Here is a 25,129-nt window from a genome sequence, read left to right as displayed (position 1 = left end):
GTGAGTTACAACCATCAAGATGTGACAGTCTTCTTAAAAGACATCAGTTTTCCTGGAGAAGAAAATATTAGGCAGACTAAATAAAGGTACTGGATTGTACATGTCTGTGCTGCTTGTTGAGTCAATACTCGCTTCCCCATTGATATTTTTTCCCAAAATGTCTTTGCACCCAACTTGGGGTTTTACCATAAAGTTAAATGCTGTACCCCAGAATCAAAGAGCAAGAAACAGAATGAAGCATGAAGGGTGACCTTCCAAAAAAAAGCAAACTGATTCTGTGCAGGTAAAAAGATATGCAGTAACTCAGTTTATTTAGAGTTCAAACTGAAACTGGGGAACTGTTCATATGGCTTTCAGCATGTGTTCTTGAAATAAATAAGCCACAAAGGGCATACAAAACTCTCATGTTTAGGAAAAAAACACACATTCTTAAGATCTTTCATAAAACTAACAACTGTGTACAACAGTGGGTAGAATTACAGTAACAAAATGCAAATTAACAACACTGAGGTTCCTTACAGCTGTAAATCCATAAATACTAAGCTTTGTAAAGTGTAATTGCCCTTAAAATATTTACACTGAAATCCTCCATCTCTGTTCATCTCTCTCCATTGGAAAACCCTTCATTAGAATCATAGTGTGCCTGTGAAATTTTGTTTGGCTTTGAGTTCTGAACCAAGTCCATCAAGAGAACCATTTTATTGTCTATGTGTGTCTGAAGAGCCTGGATTTGCTGATCAATGTAGTCCATTAGCTTTTTCTCCATCAGATCCATATTTTTTGAGATGATCTTTTCCAAATAGGAGCAAATAGGCTGTTGTTCCACTCTGTAAAAAGAGCAAATATAAGAGTCAGTATAACCTATTTCTTAATGACAGGGAGCATATTAGAGATCTGGGCACTTGAACTTGTTTTAAATGTAAAATCTCATTTATTAGGCTGTGAACTGTGGAAGGCATTAGGCTTTTAGCACAATACCCTGCCTACCATGTTTTAAATTTCCATTTTTTCATAAATATTCTATGGTATATAGTCATCTTTCTTCAACCTTATTTTTTCAAAGGCTCAATGATGCCCTAGAGAGCTTAGTTAGATAAAACAAAATCCACACAACTCAACAGCACACACAGAGTACAAATTCTGTCAGCATGGCAGATTTTGTCCTTCTCAGCAGAAGTGCTTCAAGAATTATCCAAACTATGCAACTCTTTGGTTTGGCACTGCATTCTTCAAAAACACTGCATTCTTTCAGGAGCTGGAGATATTCAGGCTCTATTGCAATCCCAATTCCTACACAACATTCCTACATCTCACAGTTTCCACTATTGTTCCTTAGGTATCAAACTGGGTGCACTCTGCAGTCTGCTCTGTAAATGCCAACAAAGGAGTAGGAACAGGTACATACTAAGTACAGCAAAAAGACTGGGTCACATTGTATGAAAAAAGGAAGATATAAGAATTTGGGAGGGAGAAGGAGTCAAAATGAAAATGTAGTAAAAGACAAGAAAGACAAACTACACGTGTGTGGAAATGCAGGAACATACTTTTTAAAAATTATATGAGGTGAAATGGAGGTAAGAGACAGCATAGTAACAACAAATTATGTCATTTCTTCTGAAAAAACTCCCACATTCAAGCAGCCCATCTGAAAAATTAGTTGTAATCACACTCATTGCCACACAGCCTTCAAAAACATGATCTAAGATTCACTATTGCTGTTAACGAGAATAAAATGCTGACATTACTCATTTTGTTTAAACTTGTCAATAAACACAGTAAAGTTACTACTTTCAGAGGTATCACAAACTTAACTCACCCAACAGACTGAATGCCTTCCTCTTTAGCCACTGAGGTTTTCCTGAGCTGCCTCTCTCCATCTCTTAGCCGGAGGTGACTCACCTGACTGCACAAGTTTTGAAGAAAAGGAAGAAGCACCTGTGGGTTGGCTACATTTGGGGTTTCACTCCCTTGTTCCTGCACATGCAAAGATCCTGTGACTTTCAAATCATTTCTGAGGTCAACTGCATTTTGCTGGGCAGCAAGTCTTTCAGAGTCAAAAGTATTCCCTCTCTCAGGTGCCTCTGTGTTCAGATCACGACTTATTTTTAAGTCTTTATACACTGTTTCACTTGTTAAATGATTTTTAACAGGCAAAGGTTCACTGGTTGAGTGACTTGGTGATGACTGAACAGCTGCACTGAGCAATCCATCTATTGCATGGTCACCTCCAAAGTCGGAATTTTTCCCCAAGATCCAACTAAGTTTGTCTCCAAGAGGTAAACTGTTCTGATGGGAAGAAAAATAATACAATTAATAAAAGTAGTAAAATATACTGGAAATTATACAGTAATAACAATAGATATAACTCAGCATTCTACTATTGTGATGTAAAGATTTAAAAAGTAGTTCTGAATTATATTCTTATGGAAAAGCACAGGAAGATGTTTTCCCTGTACAAATGATGCGTTAATTATCTTGTCATTCTCTAAGAAAAGAGCTTTACTGGCTTTTTGCCACACTATGTCCCCGGGATTGAACACTTTTAACATAGATGGATTCAGGATTCTGTTGGAACAGTTCACTCCACAGGATCAGCATCTAAATCAAGCAAATGCTCTGTAAGAGCACGTTCCCTTTAGTTGAAGGTGACATGCTCATAATGACCATAAAGGTCAAAACCAGCCCATCTACCTACATCCCAAGCATTCCAGGGAATGTGCCCACCATCCCTGACAAGCAGTGACACTGAAGGTTAAAATAATAATGAAGAGTTATTAACTCTGGACTTGGTGCATGCACAGTGATTCCTGGAGCACACAATCTTTACTCACTGCACTCATGTGAGTGGCAGATTAAAATGGCAGAAAGCGTGGGTTAAAAAAACACATAAAATCTTTTTCACAAAATCAATTTGGAACATTCTTAAACTGGAAAGGTCTCAGATCAGTACTGTTCACTTACAGAAAAGCACAGTGACTTACTTTCTGCTGACATCGGACCATGTCCATGAGCTGCTGAGCACCTGGAGACAACTTAGATCCCATAGATTCCATTATAGTTTGCACTCTGTCTAGATCTATGCTTGAGCCTAGTGAAGGAAAATCAGTTGCTAGTTTTGCAGACACTGCTTTCACTTCTATAATTATTTTACTGATGAGTACTCTTTGTTTCTCACCAAAGGAGAGCAGCTATTGCAAGAAGAAAAAAAAATATTTTGGTTAGGAAAAAAATAGTTTCAGTTTCTTTGTACATAGGGGACAATGCACTGTCCTTTGAGTCTTGGGAAAAACTATGCTGAACTCTTTTCCAGGGAAATTCAGCCAATTTCTCCTTGCTACTACTCCCCAGAAAATTCTGACTGGAACAGAGGTGCCTGAGTGCCCCAAAGATAAATCAGGCCCTGATCTTCTAAGCATGTAAGAGTAGTGGCCATACGATTATTAAAAGCTTAAATTAACAGTTCTAATTACAGATCTGCAGTTTATCTGGTTTATGATTTTTTTCCTCTAAGACTAAATTACCTGTATCATATAAAGTCTTCATGAAAACCAAAATACAAATTTAAAAGAACTCTGCTATCAAGACAAAGTACCAACTAACAAATTTTTAGGTAATTATATGAAGTGATGAAGGGTATAAAGCCAATAACTTGATGAAGAGCAATGCAATTTAGTCAATTCAGTGATTAAAAACACCAAGAAAAATACAACAATTGTGTTTAATTCCTTACCTTAATTCTACAGGAGGGCACAGGACACTCAAACTTGTGGTACTTGTGGTATAAAGTAACCTCTTCAGGCTCACTACAAAAATAAAATAAATGAGCTGTGACATCAATACACAAAGTACTACTGTTATTTGTAGAAATACACTATATTGGTAAATATTTAGGTAAGAAACAAGACTAACCAAACATATTTCTAATGCCATTTTAATGTTTCTAATAGTAGTTTTAGTTTCTAGTTTCGAGCAATTTTTTAGTTTCTAATGGAGGTTTTAATGCTTACATGCAACTTGTAATGAATCTTACAAAACATGTACATAAAAAATCACTTGTATGTGTACATACACTATGTACTAGAGAAGCTTTTGAGGTTCACTACGTTATTCACACACCTTCCCTGAGGCTCTGAGTCCTCTGGTTTCTATTTAGCTAAGGAAGATGTGCCATGTAATGACTTACAAACAAAACAGAAACGTTGCTTTATTTCCCCCAGCAAAGTATGGAAGGAAGTATCGAAGGGGAAAACAAAACCTTCTTTTTTTTAATTTTCTCTCTTTTCCTTTCAAGTGTGGGATGACTACTTATTAAAGATACAAGAGATCTATCCCGAAATCACAGAATGGTTTGGGTTGGAATGGACCTTGAAGACCATCTAGTTCCAACTCCCCTGCCATGGGCAGGGACACCTTCCACTAGCCCAGGTTGTTCAAAGCCCAATCCAACCTGGCCTTGGACACTTCCAGGGATGGGGCAGCCACAGCTTCTCTGGGCGACCTGTCCCAGAGCCTCCCCACCCTCACAGGGAAGGATTTCTTCCTCATATCTAATCTAAACCTGTTCTGGCAGTGGGAAGCCATTCCCCCTTGTCCTGTCACTCCATGCTTTTACAGTCTCTCTTTATCTCCCTTGAAGGCTCCTTTCAGGCACTGGAAGGCACAATTAGGTCACCCTGAAGCCTTCTCTTTTCCAGGCTGAACAACCCCAATTCCCTCATTATTTTTTTTTTAAAGACATCAGGTCTTTCTCAGCAGGAGCCCTTCACAGAGACACACTCACACAAAACACGAGTCTGCCTGAGTGCCCCCGGCCCCCCCGTGCCCCGCACTCACCCCGTGTCCCGGCGGTGGCCGCGGCTCTGTCCCCGGCCGGTTCCGCAGTACTCCTCTCCCACGTACACCTCCATGTTGCGGGCCTGGCTCAGGATCCCCACGGACACCATCCCGGCGCCGGGCCGGCACTCCAGCCGCAGCTCGCAAGGCTCCTGCCCGCGCTCCCGCCGCTCCAGCACCACGGGCTCGCCGCTGCGGGGGGGAAAACCACACGGACGCGTTGTCCCGCCAGCCCCGCCGCCGCCGCCGCCGCCGCCCGGCCCCCCCTCAGCCCGCCCGCCGCCCTCACCCGGGCTCGCCGTCCGCGGGGCCCCGCCGCAGGCACAGCGCCCGGGACAGGCCGCCCGGCGGCGCGCAGGGCCACGAGCACCGCGCCGACACGCAGCGCGGCCCCCGGGCTCCCTCCTCAGACTCCTCCGACTCCTCCGGGGCGGCGCAGCCGCTCGACATCGCGGCGCCCCGGGCGGCGGGAGCGGCGAGAAGGGAGCGGGCACCGAGCGCCCCTCAGCGCGGCCGCCGCCGGGACGCGCCTGCGCCGCCAGCGGGCTCCGCGCGTGCGCGCTGGGGCGCGGCGGTGACGGGGAGGGGCAGCCCTGCCGCCCCCGGGTGTCAGGGAATCCCGGGATCGGCGCGCTTGGAAAAGACCTCTGAGGTCATCGAGTCCAACGTGTGCCCCTACACCACTTTGTCAACCACTGAGTGCCACGTCCAGTCTTTCCTTAAACGCCTCCAGGGACGGCGGCTCCACCGCTTCCCCGGGCAGCCCCTTCCAATGCCTGATCATTCCTCCTGATGCCCGACCTCAGCCTCCCCTGGCGCGGTTTGAGACAGTGTCCTCTCCTCCTGTCGCTGGTTGCCTGGGAGAAGAGGCCGACCCTGAAATTGTGTCGCGGGAGGTTTCATTTGGATCTCAGGAAAGGGTTCCTGCTCCAGTGGGTGGTTGGGCACTGCCCAGGCTCCCCAGGGCAGTGGGCACAGCACCAAGGCTGACAGAGCTCAAGGAGCTTTTGGACAACGCTCTCAGGGACAGGGTTGGGATTGTTGGTGTGTCCTGTGCAGGACCAGGAGCTGAACTGATGATCCTTGTGGGTCACTCCCAACTCAGGATATTCCATGACTCTGTGACAGTCACCTGGTTACAAACTCCTTTTGGTCCCTCTGCCCAGGGTCCGCAGATGGGGCACCATGGTCTGGTTGACAGGGTGGTGTTGGGTCATAGGTTGGACTCGATAATCTCAGAGGTCTTTCCAAACCGAATTGATTGTGTGATTCTGTGAAATTTGGTAATATGGCAAAGTTCAGAGCTACTGGATTCTCTCTCCCAAGCTGTGTGCTGATGGCATGCCACACGGGAGAGAGGCTATGAATAAAAGAGGCTATAAATAAAAGATGGGGTTCATTTAATTTTCATTAGGATCCCAGCTTCTGGAGTCAGGGAAAGCTGCTCCTGAAGCTGTGGCACAGACACAGACCCAAGGAACACAGGTATCGAGTTCTGCTTCCACCCAGGGCTCAGCACAGGAATGTTCACTGGGCGTGTGACTGTCGGGAGATGGACCTGAGCAGGCTTTGCACAAGCTATAATTACAAATACAGCCAGCATCTCTGTGTTTTGTCACCCAAGCCATTGTTTTATGGGATTTACCAGCAGTGGAAAAATGGATTTGCTCTGTTTTAATTAAAGAATTAATTAAAATTAATTAATGCAAATGTTTTAGCGTGAAAAACTGTGTTGTCTCAGTCTCCTTTTTGTGTTTCTAAATGTGCTTGATAGTTCCAAAATGCGTTGCAAATCCGTCAAGTTTTAGAAGCATTTATTTTCTGCTTTTGGTAACAATGTGGTTGCATGGAAGATTATTCTGATCCTGGGAGAGCAATGATCTGCACAAAATTATAGACTTTTAGTGAGGAGAATTGCGTTTAACATAGGAGGGACTGGGTAAAATCCCTGTTTGGGGGATTTCCATGTGTTTGTGGGTTTTCCATGTGTTTATAGGGTTTCCATGCATTGTATATTTGATATTTTTAAAGCAAGGATGAAGAAATGGAAAACAGCAAGCTGAAGTTTCAAAGAGTAGATTGTTTCACACTGGAGTTTTTTTGCTGAGCTGGAATAGCTCATCCTAAACACCGTATTTGTTACCAGCAATATTTTATGTTTCTAATCTCATAAGGTCTCACAGTGGTATGAAATTCCTTTAGAATAAACCAGTTTGATCCCGGCATGGCTCGGTGCTCTTTCTCCAATCAGCATTTAAGAATGTGCTGCTTTTTATTTGCATTAAGCTGTCTGACCAGTTTTCTCGCAAGCCCAGTGGATTAAATTTTACTTCCCGTTCCCTTAGCAGAGATGCAGTATCAGGGTGCTTTTTTCTGGTGTTTACCTTCGGAGCAGAGGGTTCTTGTTCTTCTGGTTCCGTGCAGAGCAGCTGGAGCCAGGTACGCTCTGTCTGCTGGGATATTGGAGTGGTTTCTCCAGGAAGTCTAGTCATGTTAAAGCACTGCCTATTTTGGTTCACTTTTGGACTAACTTTTACTGGAAAACCTTTTTGGATAAAAGGTAAGCCTTCTTTCTTTTTTAAATATTCACAAAGTTTCTTCTCGTACTCTCTGATCCTGATCATAATGATGCTCCCTTTTCACATCAAGTCACGGCACCTGCTCGTTGAGAAAATCTTGTTCAACAAAAAGGTGTCTGGAAAAGATTACAGGTTGAAGGTTTTTATTGCTGAGCTCTTTGTGGTGTTTTTCCCTCCAGGATGTAGTAGGTATGTAAATATATCCTCTTCCGTGCAGGACACAGGTTGTGACAACTGAAGTTACTGTCACCATCATCAATAGTAAAGACTGTAGAAAAAGATTTCTTCTTCAGTAATGTGAGGGGAATTCCTACAGTTTCATTACAGTTCCCCATTATCTTATTTGCATTTATGATTTGGCTTCGCTCTTTAGATTTAGATGTAACACCTGAAATATTTCTTAGAAAGTGGTATTTTTGTGATGTGCATTAAAGATGGTTTCCTGCTTTCAGATGCCAAAATTTAAATTGTTAGAAGAGTGTCTTCATTGTTAATTCAACATACTCATGAAAGAGAATGGATTTGGTGATTTAGATAATAAAATTATTGAAGATTAAGAGCAAAGTCAGAAGTAAATATTGAGAGTTGATACCCTTTTCAGACCTGTTTTCTAACAGCAAGTTCCACATTTTGATTGCTATGGCAGCCTGTAATGTTGAACATATGCTACCTGCACCTAGCTTTTAAAAATCCTGATGTTATCTAACAGGTAGAGATCATGATTACACTGCAAAACCCTCCTCCTCACTTTGAATGAGTGGTTGTGTGGCTTCTTTGCAATTATGAATTCCTTTCACAGAAATGTGGAAGGATGAGGATGACTTTGTATTACTATAAGTGTGAAGAAATCTCTCTGTTTCCTTATGAAAGAACAATTTAAGAAGGAAGAAACCCCTTTCATTGTTAAAGCCCATGTTACTGTTGATTCTGTTACCTGTTTAAAAGCAATGGTTGTGTCTCTGTTGATCAAACCAGACTGATGTGCAGACAAGAAAAAGGAAGATGAATTCAAGTTCACACAGTTTTAAAGAAAGTTGGAGGAGATTGTTTTTGTCTTTGACCATTTACCTGAAACCAGATACTTGGCAGGCTTCTTATCTTTAGCTTCCTGCATTAGCATGTTGTTCTGGAGATAATTCTGATATCATGTAAAAGGCTACAAACCTTTTGCAAAGGTTTGGCTGTTGCTAGAACAAACAAAATGCAGCGTTAGGCAATGGAAGGAGCCAAGATTATACACACAGGAGGTGGAAGAATTATATCCAGAGGACAACTGTAAGTATTCCTCATTCAGGGCAACAGGAAAAGGATGGTTTGGTGTTGAACATATGAAGGGAAAAGAAAAATTTGAGCTATTATCACAGTTTATAATGCAAATAACTAAAACTAAGAGTTAAAGTCAAGACTACCAGCCAGTTTTGGACACCCTGTTTAAGAAAACTTTGGCTTGAATTTGCAGGTTTTAGCACTTTACAACAGTTGTGTTTGGGGTGGTGTAGTCATTACCCTCGAATACAGTCAAAACAGAATTTCTGCAGACAACGAGGCAATATCTATTTAAACACTCCAAAATTAAAAATAACTTGGCCATGATTGAAATGGTTGATTTCTTCAACTTCCCAGCATGATCCAAGAGCTCTGGAAGAGACAGAACAGACCAAACTGAGCACGGGCAGTCAGGCCCTGGACTGGTGAAGTCACTCTTTCTCCATTTCTGGCTGGATTAGAACGGTCTTTTGGCAACCCCCACTGTGCAGGTGCCAACATGATGCCTTATCCTTTCTGATTATTTACCAGTTTCAAACTTTATTTTCAGGTGTATCTTCTGAACAGACACCCAGACTTCCTACATTAGAAATAATCATTCCTCGAAGTCTGACAGGCAGAGAGAAACATCACCCATTTTTTCATGAGGTCTGTGATTCTATCTGATCTTTTTTCTTCTGATGTTGCTGTTTTTCCCAACACTGTCCTATATTACACACACACAATGTATAGTATGTAGTGAAGAAATGTGCCTCAGACTATTTCTCCAGATTCTTAGTGTTTTCAACTAGTTTTGAGCAAATTTGTTCCCACAAATTCCTGTGATTGCACTATGGTTGGCCATCCAAACTTTTAGTTTTGTTAACAGCCTTGTAAAACAGAAATGAGAAGGAACATGAAGAATATTTCCATTTTCTCTGAGTCAGATCAGATGTTGAACTTGCACTAATGTTCATGCTTTCCACGTTCTGGTTTTGGATAACCAAAGGACTTCCACCATGCAGTCAACACATTTACCCTGAAAGGTAAAAATGGTCCCACAGAGTCACACAGTTTAAAGGAATGAGTTAAAAGAGAAAGATCTGAGCCTTAATTCTTCACTTCTGAGGTAACTTCCCTTTGTGCTAGATATCGAGTTCATTTACTGAAGGAAATGTTAATGAAATACCATTAGTCATCTTTGTGCAAACCAATTAAGGAATAAAAGATTCTGTGAGTGGCTTATCTGATTTACATAAGGAGGGTCACAAAACATGATGTGGTGCTTAGCAAAGAGTGCACATATGGGCTGTGCCCTCCTGGCCTCTGAGTGAAAATGTAGATTAATAGAACTTAAACTTTACATAGGAAAGAATGTACAGTGTGCTGCTGAGGCTCTAAAGAAGGCTGAGGGTTTGGAATCTGTGTTTTGGCACATGCTTCACACACACAGAAGTGGGACAAAACACGGATCTGACAAAACCAAGGAGAAAATCACCTAATTAAGTGACATCTTTTGTTCTGTTTTCAGGAGCATTCAGATGACGACCTTTCTTACTCAGTGAAAACCAGAAATGGAACATATCTCCTAAAACTGAAGAAAAATAAGTATGTGATAGTGTTCTAAAGGAATCATAATGTCCTGGGGTTAGTTGCATCCAGACAAGCATTTTTATACTGAAAAAATTCAGAAGAAACCATTTAAATGGCAGATTGTAGTAATTAGAAAATTATTTTGTTAAATAGTGTTAAATAGAGTGTCTCTTTTATGGTACTATCTTGCAAATAGAAAGGAATAATAACTTTTCTAGTTGTGAAGAAATTTATTTTGATTGGTTTTTTTTTAAATAATAGCAATTTAGCAACACAAGATTGCACATTTCAGAAAATCTGTAGGGAAAATCAGAGTTCTGTTCAACATTAGCTTTTTATTAGCTGGGGGGAGGATTCTTAGCTGTGCTGTATTTGAAGAAATTTCTGTTTCTGTCGTTCCTCATTCCTGAGCCTGGAGTAGTCCAGGCCCTTATGCAAATGAATCTGCTTAGATTCTTCTCTATGGATTTTTTAAGTTAAAATATTTGAAAATAACTTATTTTCCAAAGACTCCAGCTCATTTTAAGGTATTTTGTTTCATGTGCCTCGATTTTAATAATAATTTAGCAGGAGTGTGATGCTAACAGAATGTAGCATTTGCCAGGATTCTCTACTTATTTCTTGCTTTCTAGGCCTTTCAAAAAGCAGTAGTTTATTTTTGTTTCCAGAAAGCTTGTTAGCGAAGACTTTATGCTGTTTACATATGGGGAAAATGGGAAACTGGAGGCAACACAATCCAAAAATGAGGTATTGTACATAATTAAATCCCCTCCTTGGTGTCAGAATTTCCTCAAACCAGGGAAACCAAGAAAAAATATATTTTCTGGGGATGCAGCTTTTGTGAGTTTTCACAGTTGTAGCATTTCTGTTTAACAGTTACCACTAATAATAAACAAAAGGTTCATGAGGGATTGGGCTGTTTGTGGTGGTACAGCATCCCTGTTTCCCAAGGTGTGAAAGGAAATGCCAGGAGATTATGCCAAGGCTGAATTTGAGCTGCCTGATTAGGTCACCTTTGCATAGTATGCAATTAAAGGTACAGTGGCAGCATCAAAGCTCTATTAATTTTTGGTCCTGTATCAAACAAGCCCTTATAAATACTTCTAAATTTAATTTCAACTTTAAACTGCATGTGAGCTCAGTGAGACTTAATTGGGTGGTTTGTGCATGGGACATCTTCTCAGATCAGCCTTTGAGAGGACTCTGAGAACAGGATGAGCAAAGTAGATTAAAAGATTTTTATAGAAGATGGTGATGGGTTAAACAAGTAATCCCAACACATCAGGTGATATTTTATTTCAAGAAGGTTGGGATTATTTTCAAAATAGGGAACTCTATAACAGCCAGCCTTAATGTCATGCAAATAATATGGTTAGTTGGAAAATAAGTTTGCAGTTGAAGGCAACCACCTTGTTTTGTCACTAATTATGTGGGTTTATTGCCTTTCAGACACACTGTTATTATCATGGCATTGTTGAAGGAATTGCTGACTCAACAGTTGCTCTCAGCACCTGTGATGGCCTGAGGTATTATCTCTTGCTTTTTCAGGACAATTCCTTGTGCAGTTCTAAAGTAAAGAAGCAAAAAACCCAGTTGCTATTCATCATACAGCTGTGAAAAAAACCACCATCCTGTCTTGCAAATATTTTTTTAAATATTTTCACCTTCTGATGAAGCTGAAACTCTTTACAGGTTTTATAGTTTTCCTCAACTCCCACTTTTTTTCCTCTTTTCTAAAATTCCTTCACAGAAAAAAAATCATGAAACATGACAGAAACCATAACCTACTTTATAGGCAGAACCTGGGCATGAACTGACGTTTCTAGTACTTGATGTGAATATTTTGACCAGAAATACTTATGTAGGAGAAATGCTACCTAATTAAGCTTTTGATGCACTTAAAACACTCCTGAAAACAATTCTGTCTTATAAATGTCTTATATGTTTCAAAATACAAATGATTTCCGTGAAAAAATTTTGACCAAATTTGAATTTGAAACAATTTTTTGTGTTTCAAATGCAATAAAATTACAAGTGGGATAAAAGTCACACACATATCTTTCGTGTATAGTATCACAGTGAGATGTCACTCACAATAAATCATGACATATCCTGGCATTCCTTTAAATGAAGGATAAAAGGTCAGTGTTCTGGTATTTCATGGAATGCTGGATCTCACTGTGCAGAACAGATTTTGCTTTTTGACTGTTCTACAGATTTAGACTCACCTTGTACTCACATTTTTGAATTTCTTCTTTTGCAAGATCCAAACTAGAGAATTCTTGTTCTAAGTATAGTTTTGAGATTCTGGAGAACAAGATAACAGCTTCTGAAAGGTTCTCGTACAGCAAATGGGCATTTACCAGGGGTTTCTGAGCCAGGGACAAATGCAAAATCTTTGTACTTGGCTGCACTCAGCAGTGCAGTGTTGCTCTTGTCCTCATTAACACCCTGGTGATTGCTTTTAGCCTCTCCTTCTCTCTTACAAGATATCTTTTTTTAAATTGCTTTAACTGCATGAGGCTGAGTGAGACTAGAGATAAGGACTAAGAGAGACCTTTTGCATCAGATTTTTACCCATGATCCAGACCCATTTAGTAACAGTTTTCCTCCCTTCTCTTTTTTTCCTTTCGTTTCTCTCTGATTCAAGGAGCCCACACTTGTGTACAACTGAGTATTTTAAATAAGCTCTGTTCTGTCTTTTGTTGGACATTTGAACTTACCCCCCATGTTGAGATAATTTAAGATAATCATTTTTCTCAACATAGCAGTGTGAACAGTTCTGGTTTGTAAGCATCCAGCTGTCATTCACTCACCTGGTCATAACCATGAGGGAAAAACTGTGGAATAATTTTTCATTCTTACATGATTTTTTAGGGGAATCCTCTACATTGGTGGCAAATGGTATGGAATGGAGCCCCTCAACACATCCAGCACGTTTGAACACGTGTTTTATGAGTTAGAAGACAAGCAGGACGTGCCCTTCCACTGTGGGGTGCTGACTGGCAGCCTTCAGCACGAGAAGATGTTTGTGCAGCAGGCTATGGAGTACACATTTTCATCAAACACTACCTCTAGCAGGGAGAAGCTTTTGAGGGTAAATATATTCCCATTTCCCTGTTGAGCTGCAGTCCAAGCCATCCCCTCAGTCTGTTCCAGCAGCCAAGGGCCTCCAGAGCTCTTGCTTTGGCACAGTATCGCTGGACCCGGAGGCCACTTCCTTGTGGCCTTCCTTTTCATGGATGCCAAGCCAAACTGGTGGGAACACTGCTAAGGAAATCCTGAAACAGAAGACCACAGTGGGAATTTAACATGGCTTGAAGCAATCCTGCAGTGGAAGAGCAGAGGCTGCCCAAGACAGCCGTGGGTAGGACAGGAAAGGCATGAGCTGCCATTCAGCTCATCCACCCCAGTGCCTGACCTGGTGTGAATTACTGGTATCTAGAGTGGAAAACTAAAGCCACGTTAGAAAATGCAATTAGAACAGTGCTTTATAAACACATAAAATAAAAACCATGAGAAACATAAGTAAAAAGCCTTGAACTTGTTATGTTAACTTACTGTGCTTTCTGATTTGCAGGAGAAGCGAGCTGTCCTGCCTCAGAAAAGCTATGTAGAATTATTTGTGGTTGTGGATAACAATAGGGTAATTATTTCTTCTGGCCCTAAATACATTTTGTTATTTTGTTAGTTTTCTTTCTTTGACATTCTTATGGTATTTTACAGTTTTTGCTGAAGAATTCTGATCCTGCTGCGGTGCAAAAGGAAACAGTTGAGCTGATTAATTATGTTGATGGGGTAGGTCAGATAAGTTGCCTGGACTGAGTAATTTCTACCTTATCATATTTTCCAAAAGAACAGCTAATGCAGTTCTGAAAATGTATTTAGAAGTTATACAACAACTTGTAACATAGTTCAGGCACATCACAAATCTCTGCACAAGTCTTGCAGAATTGCAAAAGCAGGGGGAGAGATACAAGATGTTTTCAAATCACTTCTGTGGTTTGGCTGCTTCAGTCTCCAGTATGTTTTACATTTCTAGGAAGAGTATTTCTCATGTTTTTAGTTTTTTTTAAAGAAAACTGTCAGCACTGTGAACAATTCCATGAGCTCTCTGATCACCTGTTCCCAGTTTCTCCTCAATTAGCCAAGGAAATGAATGAACATGGTCTTTCCAACTTCTCTAACTGAAAAATATGTTTAGGTATCTTCATAAAGTAAATTTTCTTCAGTTATATTTAGCTTTATATTCCAAATAATTTTATTTACTTTATAATTTATAAATATTTTATATTTTAATTTATAAATACAAATATACATTTAGTTTCAAAGAAACAAAAGTTCTGTCTTGGTCACTAAGTTCAGCTTAGTGTTTACTCAGTAATAGTGAAGTCATCTTTCAGAATTCCATCAAAACAGACTGATGGACATTCATTATCATTATATTTTTTTCAGATGTATAGACCATTAAACATCCAGATTGTTTTGGTTGGATTGGAGATTTGGACAGATGCAAACCACATATCTGTAATGGATGGTTCAGCTGGGGATGTTCTGGGTAGATTTGTTTCTTGGAGACAGAAAGACCTTCTGAAGCGATCAAGAAATGATGTCAGTCATCTCATAATGTAAGTTTTCATTCAGTGGGAAAACTAGCCATGCTGCCAGTGTTAATTTATATGATTTGGGGGTTGTATATGAATAAAAATATAGCTGGAGTAAAATTCACTGCACTTCCAAACTGTTTTAACCTCGAAAAATGGAAAGAAATATAATGAATTCTCAAGAGTTAATCAACTCCAGGGCAGGGGGTTGGACCAGGTGACCTCCAGAGGTCCCTTCCAACCTCAACCAGAGCACTGACAGTATTTTCAAGCTGTTATTCCGATTTTCAATATTAATTACAGCGAAATCCTGATGTGGTGATAAATTTCTCCTTGACTTCGGGAAGACCAAACCTTGCCTTGCAGTATTTCTTTGAAACTCATCACTGTCTTTTAGTTGAAATCATGAACTTCCAACCCTTCTTTCAGCACCACCTTCAAACTGCTTTTGTTGCAGAGGGAGAGGCTCTTTCAGGGGATCCATTGGAATGGCTTTTGTGGGTACTGTCTGCTCACAAGTGCAGGGAGGGTCAATCAGCACTGTAAGTACATCATTTTGTGGGTGATGGAAGAAATTAGCCCTTGACCAAGTCACCCTGGTCTTGGAGGCTAGACTTGAAGTTGTATGGTTTCTTTCATGGGGTTTATTATGTAAAGACTCGTGCATATTTTACAACTTTTTCTTTTTTTTAAGTACTTCCCACTTTCTCTCTTTGTCAAATTCCAGCCCACATGGCAGATTTACTCCTCAAATAATTCTTTTGTTCACCTTTTGTAATTCATCTAACTCAGTGTTGCATAAAAAAGCCCATCCTTATAGCATTAAAGTCCATAACCAAAGTGGTTTTGGGATGGGCATGAAGCACAAAATGATGTGTGGGGTTTTTTACTCTTTAAATAAATACTGAACATAATGCACTATATTCCCAAGTGTCTGGAATTCCCCACAGGAAGGCTGTAAACTTGAAAAAATTTTAAGCATGGGAAAATTAGTAAGAAACTATTTTTTTCTCCACCCTCGGGGAGGTTGGAGAGGTTCCTGTTCTTAAAACAGGGATACCAGGACACTGTGGACAATCTCAGAAGGAGATTTGGTTCTTGAACAGTACATTTGTCATTGAAGTCTCCATTGAAAACAGTCTCATGAATGATTAACTGTGTTAGAACAGAATAAATAAACTAATGTCAGCTGGGAGGAACCTACAATGATCATCTAGTCCAGCTGCCAACTGTTATTATTCAGAATATGATCCTCATGGAAGCAACAGAATCTGGCCCCACCTGAAAATAAAGTGACAAATTGTCTGTTCTTGCTGCTTCTGCCTTGTGATATAGTTTAGTATTCTGACTTCACAGTCTCCAAGAGCTTGGTGGGGGGAATAAAACACTAGGTACAAACAGTATTTTCTTTAGTGTCACCTTTTTTTAACACTGATTCTCTCCATTAGTTGAATCATGACAATATGTTACGTCACGCCACGGTGGTGGCTCATGAATTGGGGCATAACCTCGGAATGAAACATGATGATAAAAGGTGTCCTGCATCCTACATAATGCACAGCACAGATAAGTAAGATTTCCAGTTATTTGGTTTTAAGAAACTTATTTTATTTGCATGACTGTGCCTTACAGGCTGTGAAACTCCTCTGAATCTTGAAGAACTTTTGTGAATGGGGAGCTGTTTGAAAAATTGAGTCACAGAGCTGGATGCACTGAACTAGGATTTCACATTAATTTATTTCCAATGTTACCTGTTTTCTGACCCAATCATTCTTTATTTTTAGTATTCTTAAAAACCTAATTGAATTTTATAATTATTTTTTTTTTAATGACAGTGTGTTTCTGGTTTTATTTTTACCCTACTAAGAATGCTTTAAATATACTCACTGGGTTCGTGCAAATATGCAACAAATATTTAACAGTTAATTTAAACAAAACCTCTTGGCTTATGTTTCTTTCAGTTCATTTGTTCTTTGGCTTCCCCTAAAGAGAAAAAGATCATATTATTTATTTACCCACATTTGTATTAAAAAATCAGGGTAATTGAACACGGGACAAAACTACTATAAGAAGATGAATTCCTGAGTTTTTAGGGATTCTAAGGTGAATGTCTTTCTAATCAAACATTTTTAAACTCAGTACAGACAAGGAATTTCTAAGGCCTGTTTTATACAGGACACCAGAACAGATAATCTCGCTTCTGAAAGTACTTGTATTTATATTATAATAGTATTTTTTAACTTCTAGTACTGCACTTCAATGCAAAATAAAGTAGAAATTAACTATCTCATTATCTCCTAGCATTATGAAATGCAACATTTATTATAGAGTGACAATATTTTAAGAGCTTGAGTTGTACATTTTCCTGTAAGCAAAATACTTACAATAATAAAATATTATGCTTTCCAGTGGATCCAGGAATTTCAGCACCTGCAGTGCTGATGATTTTGAGACCCTTATTCTCAATGGAGGAGGAAACTGCCTTAGAAATCCTCCCATGACAAGTAATGTGTACAGAGAACCTGTCTGTGGTAATAATGTGGTTGATAACAATGAAGAATGTGACTGTGGCAAACCACAGGTAATGGGTGAAATTCAACTGGAGACTTGTTGTATATTGGATTATATTATATTATATTATATTATTCTATTCTATATAATACTGGCCTTTTGGTATACATGATTGCATTAATACCTGAGGATTATTCCTTGTAATTTTCCTTTTTTGCCATCAATATGAAGATAAATTTTAGTTAAAGCTTAAAATCATACTTTGATTTTGATGTGGACTCAGTTAAAGACTAGAGTATTGAGGCACTGCTGGGAAAGAAGTGCATTTTGGAGCAGAGTATGTGAAAATACAACTGGGTTTTGTGCTGGTTTTAGCATAGACATTTCTGTTACATGACAGAGATTTCTTATCTGTAGAGTACATACAGGTTTCTTAAACTTTGCCCACGCTAAATTACTTTTATTAGTTGTTATTTGCATTGCCAAAACGTCCCTCAAAGAATGGGATGTGTTGGCTTGTTCTCCAGAAAATAAAAGTGTCTCAAAAAAGACATCAATAAATCAAAAGGCTGCCACCAACCCCTGGTTCCATTGGCATCCCTCTGCCACAACACATCAAACCAGGTGTTTTCCTGGTGACTTGTGCTAGGAAAACACAGCCACTGGTTCCTGTTAGAGCACAAAGCTGTCAGAACATGGCAGAGACAGGGATTTAAAATCTGGCTTGCACTTGTATTGATGCTGTACTTTCCTAGCTATATAAGGAGATAAAACCAGTGTCCCCTTGTCCATGGCTGTTCCTCAGGAATGCTCCAACCCCTGCTGCGATGCTGCAACCTGCAAACTCACTCCTGGATCCCAGTGTGCTCAAGGACTGTGCTGCAAAAATTGCAAGGTGGGCAATGTGTTATTAAGCAAAAATTATACGATTCACTAGAATTTTTTAATGTTTGAAAAGAGCTGATCTAGTCCCCTTGATGTATTTTCACACTATCAAACCACGTTCACCAGTAGAGGGCATTTGAAATTTGAGAAAGGAGAGAAATTTGTCTCCCTTAACAAGACTAAAGGTTGTCATTGTTTCACGCTAGAACTTCTGATGCTGCAAACTGACAGTGGCTTTCCTCTCTGGTTCCAGTTTAAAGTGGCAGGAGCAGAGTGCAGAGCAAAAAGGGATTTCTGTGATCTCCCTGAATACTGCAATGGAAGCAATGCCTACTGCCCAGAGGACGTTTACATCATGAATGGTCACCCATGCAGCAACAACAAGGCTTATTGCTACTATGGAGTGTGCCAGAGTTTTGATTCCCAGTGTGAATCTATATATGGGAAAGGTATGTTTATTATTTTATGTAAAACCACTGGTAGTCTCCTGATAGACTTTTCCAATTTTTCTTTTTTCTTCCTTGTGGTTTTCAGACAGCTTACAAAGGTTTACTGGTTTTTTTGTACAGGGGCACGAAAAGCACCTGATATATGCTTTGAGAAAGCAAATATTAAAGGAGATAGGTTTGGAAACTGTGGAATGAAAGGTGGAGTGTACAAGAAATGCCCTGTCCAGTAAGTCACCAGCAAATAAAACTAACCCTAAAATGTTAAATGTAAAAAAATGTTACAAACCCTTAAAAATGTGAGATTTAAAGAATATTGCCTCAAAATGCAAGCTAAAAAGTTTGACTGGATGGTGTGTTTTCACTGATACTGGGTTTTTTTCTGTTCACCTTGTCTCTGAGTGTCCTTCATTCAATACAGGCACAGCCTGTGTGGCAAACTCCAGTGCACATCTGTCAGTCTCCAAAACCTTCCTGCCTGGAGTGTTGTCAATAATGCATCCGGGGTTTTATGCTGGTCTTCTGACTTTGACTTAGGGTCAGATATCCCTGATCCTGCTCAAGTTCATGAAGGGACAGCCTGTGGAGAAAACAAGGTAAGAGGCATCACAGCAGGGTGATGGAATATATCCCACCAAGTGGAAAGTTCTTAACTTCCAAAGGCATTACACAACTCTCTTGTTTGTGTGTCATAATACAACGAAAAACCTGCTTTTTGAAATCAACAGAAACAATTAATTAGCTCTGCAAAAACTGGGATGCTACAAATCAGTCAACTACATTATCAGTTATTCAAACTGATTCAAATAGGTTATTCAAATCAGTTATTCAAATCAGTCCATCAAACTGCATCCACAGGGTTAAGAAAATGTGATAAAAACACAGCTATAAAATTATGAAGTTCTGAATGCTCTATCACCCCTTTTTCTTGACATTTAAGTAAAAGCTGTAGCCTTGTTATAAACATATGCATTTATGTAGTATATTTATAAAGGGATAGGATTTTTGTTTAGTTTTGTGTTTGCAAGACTCTAATTACTTCTTCCAGGCCTGTGTAGGTTTTGAATGTGTTGATGCAGCGTTTCTGGGCTACAACTGTGATGTAAAGCAGAAGTGTAATAATAATGGGGTGAGTAGATGGTGCTTCATGTTTCTAGACTGGTGCAAGTTCCCTGCATAAAAGCAACAACCAGCCAGCTGGCTTTGCTTTTTTTCTGATCTGTATTAAAAGTTAAATCCACTTTTTTACCTGTAATTCCTGTTGTCAGGGCAAACCTCTTGGCACTAACATTGAAAGGCAATTCTTCAGATTTTCCCAAGGGAATTTTTTGTTATCACTGAGCTCTTGAGTTGCTAAAGGAAAATATTCCTTTGAGGAAGATGGTCTAGTAATTCCTGATTTATATATGCCTCTGTGAAAAATCAAAATGGAGTCCAAAGGCCGTAAAACCGAGTTCTTCGGACTGTAATTTATTGGAGGCAAAAAACAACACAAATGTTAATTTTCACAGAGAATTCACTTGAGGTATCAGGATCACTCAGTGGTTTGGGATGTTATGGAGGGGGAGAGCTTATTCCCAGTTAACACTTCATGTGTTTCTATGCAATACTGTGCAGTATTCCTTGTTTCCTCATGCAACTCCTTACGTGGAATTCCAGGTCCCTACTCCAGGCCGCTCTCAGAGAGGTGCTGCTGTTTGACTAATCCCCGTGTAAGGGCTGTAGGTGTGTTACAACAATGGGAACTGCCACTGCCTGACTAATTAATCCCTGTGGTACTGGTGTAGGTGTGTAACAACAACGGGAACTGCCACTGCAGTGCAGGATGGGCCCCTCCGTTCTGTAACCAGTCCGGCTACGGAGGCAGCGTTGACAGTGGTCCTGCCCACACAGGTAGGACACTGAAACTGGCCTTCCTTCTGCCCCAGGGTCTCATAAAATAAACTACTAATAGCAGGGGCTTTTTCAGTTTCTTTTCAGTTGTTTTTTTTTCTACTGCATGAGACACTTAGTCGTGGACTTGAAGAACAAACATTATTATCTGATAATGAAGTCGCTTTACACTTTACACACAAAATGTTTTCCCTCTTTGTTGAAAAACAAAGTTTGCAATCTGTAGCTCTGTGAAGAGAGAAATAATTCATATTTTACTAGATTTTACTAAATTTGTGTTTTGGGAAAGGGAAAAAAAAAGTTTTGTGTTTATTAAAAGTTTAGGAAGGCAAAGAGGATGTGCAGAGCGATTGTGGGTGAGCAGATACAAAATCAGAGTCACAGAATATTCTGAGTTGGAAGGGACCCACAAGGATCATCAAGTTTCTTGAAGAAATATATGGAAAAGGAAAAAGTTTGTATATCATGGAACACAGGGGGGGTAAAGGCAGAAAAAACTAGTAATAACGTAAGGCCAAATCCTACTTTTCTGATCGTAGCATTTTATAAATTTCAGTGAAGTTTCAACTGAAAATAATTTGAAGGTTGTAGTGTTTACAACAGAAAAAAAAGTGCTTTAATACTGTAAATTTCATTATTTGAATTCTTTTTTCCCTAGACACATCACTTCGGGATGGGCTGCTTATCTTCTTCTTCCTTGTGCTGCCAGTTGCCATCGTTGCTGCATTAGCAATAATTAAGAGGGATGCAATAAGGAGAAAATTTTGCAGGAAGAGTAGAAGACAGCACAGGTATTTCCCTTCTTACAGGTGCTATTTGGACACATGAGAGCAGGCTCCAGGTTAATTTAGCAAGCAAGGTAGATGCTTTATCTACACAAAGAATTCCACACTCCCTAAAAGCTACTGCTAATAGCAGTAGCAGGTAGTTCAGTCCCCTGCTATTTGGTAGTTTAATCCAGATACTCCAGTTGTCAGTTCTCAGGTGTTTTTCCCAAAAAACATTGCACTTGCCTAATTGGTATTGATTGTATTCCACGTGGGGACAGAGCACATTGAAGTGGCCTGTCAAGTCCAAACAGGGCTGGACTCACAAGCAGAATCCAGATCCTCTGAGTTGTAGCCTTGTCCTCTGAAAATGCTGCATCCCTGAAGAAATTTTCTGATCACATGGTTTCTATTTCAGGGATAACAATGTGCAGGAAGCAAAGCAAGATAACAAACCAAGTCATGACACAAGAAATAATCAGGTGAGAGATGCATACTTGCATTATTTGATGTTAATACAAACTCTTTCTCTAACGTAATTATTTATGACTGGCTTTTTGTTACATTGAAACCACCTGCATTTCCAAGTATTTAATGTAGGTTAGAATGTATTAAAGAGGATTTATTTGTGGGTAAGTATGAACTTTATTGCTTGCCCTGTCAGCACAGGCTGTGAGTGGGGTGGGATGGGATGGGATGGGATGGGATGGGATGGGATTCAGCAGAGCAGCAAAAGACTGAACAAAGAATTCTGCAGCCAAACACTGGGAGATGCTGCTTAGCCAGGCTAAGCAGCAAGAGAATGTGAAGAATGTCCCCCAAAAATGAAAACTAGTTCTTAAATACCATCATCTTAATACTGAATAATTGCATACACTTTGTGTTTTCTGTTAACCTGATTTTCTGTAATGTCTTTTCCAGCCTGCCACATCAAATCCTGATATTTTTACCGTATTGCATTTTCCTGGTACAAGGTTTGTAGCACTTAAAACCTTCTTCACTTCACAGTCTCTGTGTTTACATTGCTGTATCACTGCATATGAAGTTCCTGATGTCTCGTGTCCTGTTTAGGAGAATTTTTCATGCAGCATCATGAGCTATAATAGATTGAATGCCTGAGAGAGAAATGCTGTTTTACTGCTTGTTTAGAAAACAGCATAAATGCAGGCAAATAATACAGGAAGGGGCAGAGAGACTTAGGTATAAATGTATGTATAAATGCTAGAAACTGTTTAAAGAATGGTGAAGAACCAGTTTAGAAATACCAGTTGTCTCAAGTCAAGAAATTCTAAACACAACGTGTTTTCCACGCTTCAGGCACCCAGTACAAACCCAGTTTCCTGCAGTTCCCTCAGGACCTCAACGACCCCCAGTCCCACCCAGACCAGCGGTCTGAAAAGCTTCTTGGGAACCCTCAACCAATTCTGACAAGTAACTGGCCTGAAAAAATCCAAATTACAAGATTTCAATCCTCCAGTCCTCTCCTTGTGCGGCCAAAATGCCTTTGGGAAGCACGTACCTCTGGGAAAGGCTGGATGCCAAGAGGCACTGAACGCAGATTTGGGGACTCTCAGTGTTTTGCTACTTGCTGCTGGCTGTGTTTGTGCCTCCTCTACCTCACCTCTTGGTTTTTTAAATCAGAAGCCTGAAGTTCAGCACTCATAGGATTACACTTGTGGCAGTGTGTAAGTCTGAGGTGCAGACTAAGGAGAAGTGAAATCATTTATTTACAGACATGATTTATTCAGCTCTGGGGACAGTCCCTGGGCACTGCTCTGAGACCTGTCTGCCATCAGCCCTTCAAAGCTGGGGCCCAGAGCCCCTTTTTCATGACCACCAGCTCTGTCCCTTTCCATTTCAGGTAGTTTATAAAAATAACCTCATATATGGGGACACCAGAAACACTGTGCCTGAGTCTGAAAGAAACCGTCCAGCTGCTGTTATAGAAAATGTGGGATATTGGGAAATACACTGTACAACTCAACAGTGGTTCAGTGTCTACTGCTTACTGCAGCTCAGGATTTTTGCTTTTGTCCACTACAAAAGCAATAGATTAACTTTGGTCATTCTAAATGAGACAATTAAGACACCACCACTGATTTAAAATGGAATGTATGGAGTGACACAGCTTGTCCAAATGGGTCTCCATCCAATGTTGCCATCCAGGAGAGGGATCCAGAAAATCTCAGGAAAAAAGTCTCCATCAAAATGGAGAAGCAGCTGCTGTGCAGAGACCAACTCTCTGGGAAGAACAGAACTGTGGATACAGATCCACCTGTCCAACAAGGAGTAATGAACAGACTGGCTGTGTTCGTGCCAATTTGGGAGTATGAACTAGGAAAAAGAGTGAAAAAATTATAGAATTGCCTCACCAACAACCCACAGATGGCCACATCACCGAAGAACTGGACAAAAGAACCCAAAATGTATTGCAGGCAAAAATCTGCACTGGCAAGGAGTGTCTGCCAAAGAAGTGTCCTCTTCCTTAATCCCTCAGGATCTTAAATTGTTATTATAATTAAATAACTTAAACAATTAAGATTTTTATCATGAATTATTCCTATAATTTAGACCTCAACCATCGGGGGCAGCACACTCCGTGGTATCTTTGTTTTATGATCTTAGAAGCCACCGCTGGGTACACAGGGAGGGCTCAGACATTTGACGCTCCTGGGGGCCACCAAAGCGAATTATTGAGTTTATTGTGACGCGAGAACGGGGTGAAAAACTGGGTAAAACCAGAATTGTGTGAAAGGGGGCGATTTTGTGAGACAGGCTTTGTAGCGCCGCGCCCGCCAGGGGGCGCCCCGTGGCGGCAGCCCGGCGCATGCGCACAAAGCCCCGGCGGGAGCGGAGGCGGCAGCGCTGGCGACGGAGCAGCAGCAGCAGCGGGGGAGCGGGAGCGGCGGCGGCGCCCGGGTGGGGCTGTGCCTGCTGTGCGGGCTCCCCGCGGCCGGCAAGTCCAGCCTGGCCCGCGCCCTGCGCCGCCAGCTGCGGCAGCGCCCGGGCTGGGCCTGCGCGCTCCTCCACTACGACGAGCTCATCCCGGACGAGGCCTTCCTCCCGCGCGCGCCAGGGGCGGGCCCGCGGGAGCCGCTCCCATTGGTCAGTGTGGATGCGTCACTGCCGTGCGACCGCTGTTGCCAGGCAACGGGACGCGTCGGGCTGGGACCGGGACTGAGACTGGGTGTCGGTCTGGGATTGGGAATGGGACCGGGACTAGGGCTGGGACTGAGACTGGAACCGGGAATGAGACCGGGACTTCGTCTGGGCCTGGGACCGGGTCTGAGTCTGGACTGGGACTAAGAATGGCTCTGGGGTCAGAGCCGGGCCCGGGCTGGTTCGGGGCCGCTGCGGATCCCGCCGCGGCCGGGCGGGAGCTGTGCCGGCTCCGTGATCCCTGCCCTCCCTCCCCCCGCAGGTGCCCGGCTGGAAGCAGAGCCGCCGCGAGCTGCTGCAGTGCCTGGAGGGTCTCCTGCGGGCGCTGCTCACCGGGGCACCGCTACCTGGCCCAGCACAGCCGGGGTGGGAGCGGTTCCTGCGCTGCTGCCGCCGGGAAGGGCTGCTGGAGGCGGTGCAGGGGGACGGCGGGGCCCCGGGACGGCCGCTCTGCCTCCTCCTGGACGACAACTTCTACTACCAGAGCATGCGGTACGAGGTGTACCAGCTGGCCAGAAAATGTGAGCAGTCCTTGTTCCGTGGCCAGAGGGTGCTTGTAGGAAATCCAGGGCACTTCAGGTGATTTAAGTGCTCTTGTGGGACTTTGGTTATTC

General features: G+C 41.4%; 3 protein-coding genes across 6 annotated transcripts in view; 2 read left to right on the top strand and 1 right to left on the bottom strand.

Annotated features, from left to right (window-relative positions):
• Window positions 1-278: 278 nt before the first annotated feature.
• CUNH10orf88 (chromosome unknown C10orf88 homolog) lies at window positions 279-5,334 on the bottom strand. 2 transcript variants are annotated; one of them, XM_027705705.1, is made up of 7 exons: window positions 5,123-5,334; window positions 4,834-5,025; window positions 3,731-3,803; window positions 3,176-3,188; window positions 2,982-3,088; window positions 1,817-2,286; window positions 408-827 (listed from the first exon to the last, which is right to left on the bottom strand). In XM_027705705.1, the coding sequence occupies exons 1-7, from the start codon at window positions 5,281-5,283 to the stop codon at window positions 599-601; spliced, it is 1,245 nt and encodes a 414-aa protein (XP_027561506.1). In that variant the 5' UTR covers window positions 5,284-5,334; the 3' UTR covers window positions 408-598. The 2 variants fall into 2 exon arrangements, with proteins under 2 accessions (XP_027561505.1, XP_027561506.1); XM_027705704.1 differs by having other exon boundaries at window positions 279-827; window positions 2,982-3,188; window positions 5,123-5,333.
• A 1,839-nt stretch (window positions 5,335-7,173) lies between these two features.
• LOC113978630 (disintegrin and metalloproteinase domain-containing protein 9-like) overlaps window positions 7,174-25,129 on the top strand; it is a 25,972-nt gene continuing 8,016 nt past the window's right edge. The window contains exons 1-22 of one of the 3 annotated variants that reach the window (XM_027705717.1): window positions 7,174-7,393; window positions 9,229-9,326; window positions 10,189-10,265; window positions 10,919-10,997; window positions 11,700-11,776; window positions 13,128-13,347; window positions 13,831-13,896; window positions 13,977-14,048; window positions 14,706-14,878; window positions 15,312-15,396; window positions 16,303-16,424; window positions 17,264-17,435; window positions 18,171-18,260; window positions 18,504-18,699; window positions 18,820-18,925; window positions 19,118-19,292; window positions 19,745-19,825; window positions 20,484-20,589; window positions 21,248-21,380; window positions 21,775-21,838; window positions 22,278-22,330; window positions 22,674-23,829. In XM_027705717.1, the coding sequence (XP_027561518.1) occupies window positions 7,324-7,393; window positions 9,229-9,326; window positions 10,189-10,265; window positions 10,919-10,997; window positions 11,700-11,776; window positions 13,128-13,347; window positions 13,831-13,896; window positions 13,977-14,048; window positions 14,706-14,878; window positions 15,312-15,396; window positions 16,303-16,424; window positions 17,264-17,435; window positions 18,171-18,260; window positions 18,504-18,699; window positions 18,820-18,925; window positions 19,118-19,292; window positions 19,745-19,825; window positions 20,484-20,589; window positions 21,248-21,380; window positions 21,775-21,838; window positions 22,278-22,330; window positions 22,674-22,752 (2,394 nt within the window). In that variant the 5' untranslated portion in view covers window positions 7,174-7,323 and the 3' untranslated portion in view covers window positions 22,753-23,829. Of the gene's footprint in view, window positions 7,394-9,228; window positions 9,327-10,188; window positions 10,305-10,918; window positions 10,998-11,699; window positions 11,777-13,127; window positions 13,348-13,830; window positions 13,897-13,976; window positions 14,049-14,705; window positions 14,879-15,311; window positions 15,397-16,302; window positions 16,425-17,263; window positions 17,436-18,170; window positions 18,261-18,503; window positions 18,700-18,819; window positions 18,926-19,117; window positions 19,293-19,744; window positions 19,826-20,483; window positions 20,590-21,247; window positions 21,381-21,774; window positions 21,839-22,277; window positions 22,471-22,673; window positions 23,830-25,129 lie in introns of those variants that run through there. The other 2 variants (XM_027705716.1, XM_027705718.1) reach the window with 2 other exon arrangements.
• PSTK (phosphoseryl-tRNA kinase) overlaps window positions 24,252-25,129 on the top strand; it is a gene marked incomplete at its 5' end in the record, with an annotated part of 4,396 nt that continues 3,518 nt past the window's right edge. The window contains 2 exons of the mRNA XM_027705725.1: window positions 24,252-24,461; window positions 24,778-25,036. Of these exons, the coding sequence (XP_027561526.1) occupies window positions 24,252-24,461; window positions 24,778-25,036 (469 nt within the window). The remainder of the gene's footprint in view (window positions 24,462-24,777; window positions 25,037-25,129) is intronic.

Source organism: Neopelma chrysocephalum, unplaced genomic scaffold (assembly GCF_003984885.1).
Source record: "Neopelma chrysocephalum unplaced genomic scaffold, ASM398488v2 Primary Assembly neopelma1_347, whole genome shotgun sequence".
In the NCBI taxonomy this organism is placed as follows: Eukaryota; Metazoa; Chordata; class Aves; order Passeriformes; family Pipridae; genus Neopelma; species Neopelma chrysocephalum.
Note: the sequence above shows the minus strand (reverse complement) of the source record. Positions and strands in the feature narration are given on the sequence as shown.

Coding starts and splice junctions, on each gene's coding strand:
- CUNH10orf88 (XM_027705704.1), bottom strand. CDS start 5,283: ATGTCGAGCGGCTGCGCCGCCCCGGAGGAGTCGGAGGAGTCTGAGGAG. Junction 5,026..5,122: donor CCCGCGGACGGCGAGCCCGG/GTGAGGGCGGCG, acceptor TCCCCCCCGCAG/CGGCGAGCCCGTGGTGCTGG. Junction 3,189..3,730: donor TGCCCTCCTGTAGAATTAAG/GTAAGGAATTAA, acceptor TTCTTGCAATAG/CTGCTCTCCTTTGGTGAGAA.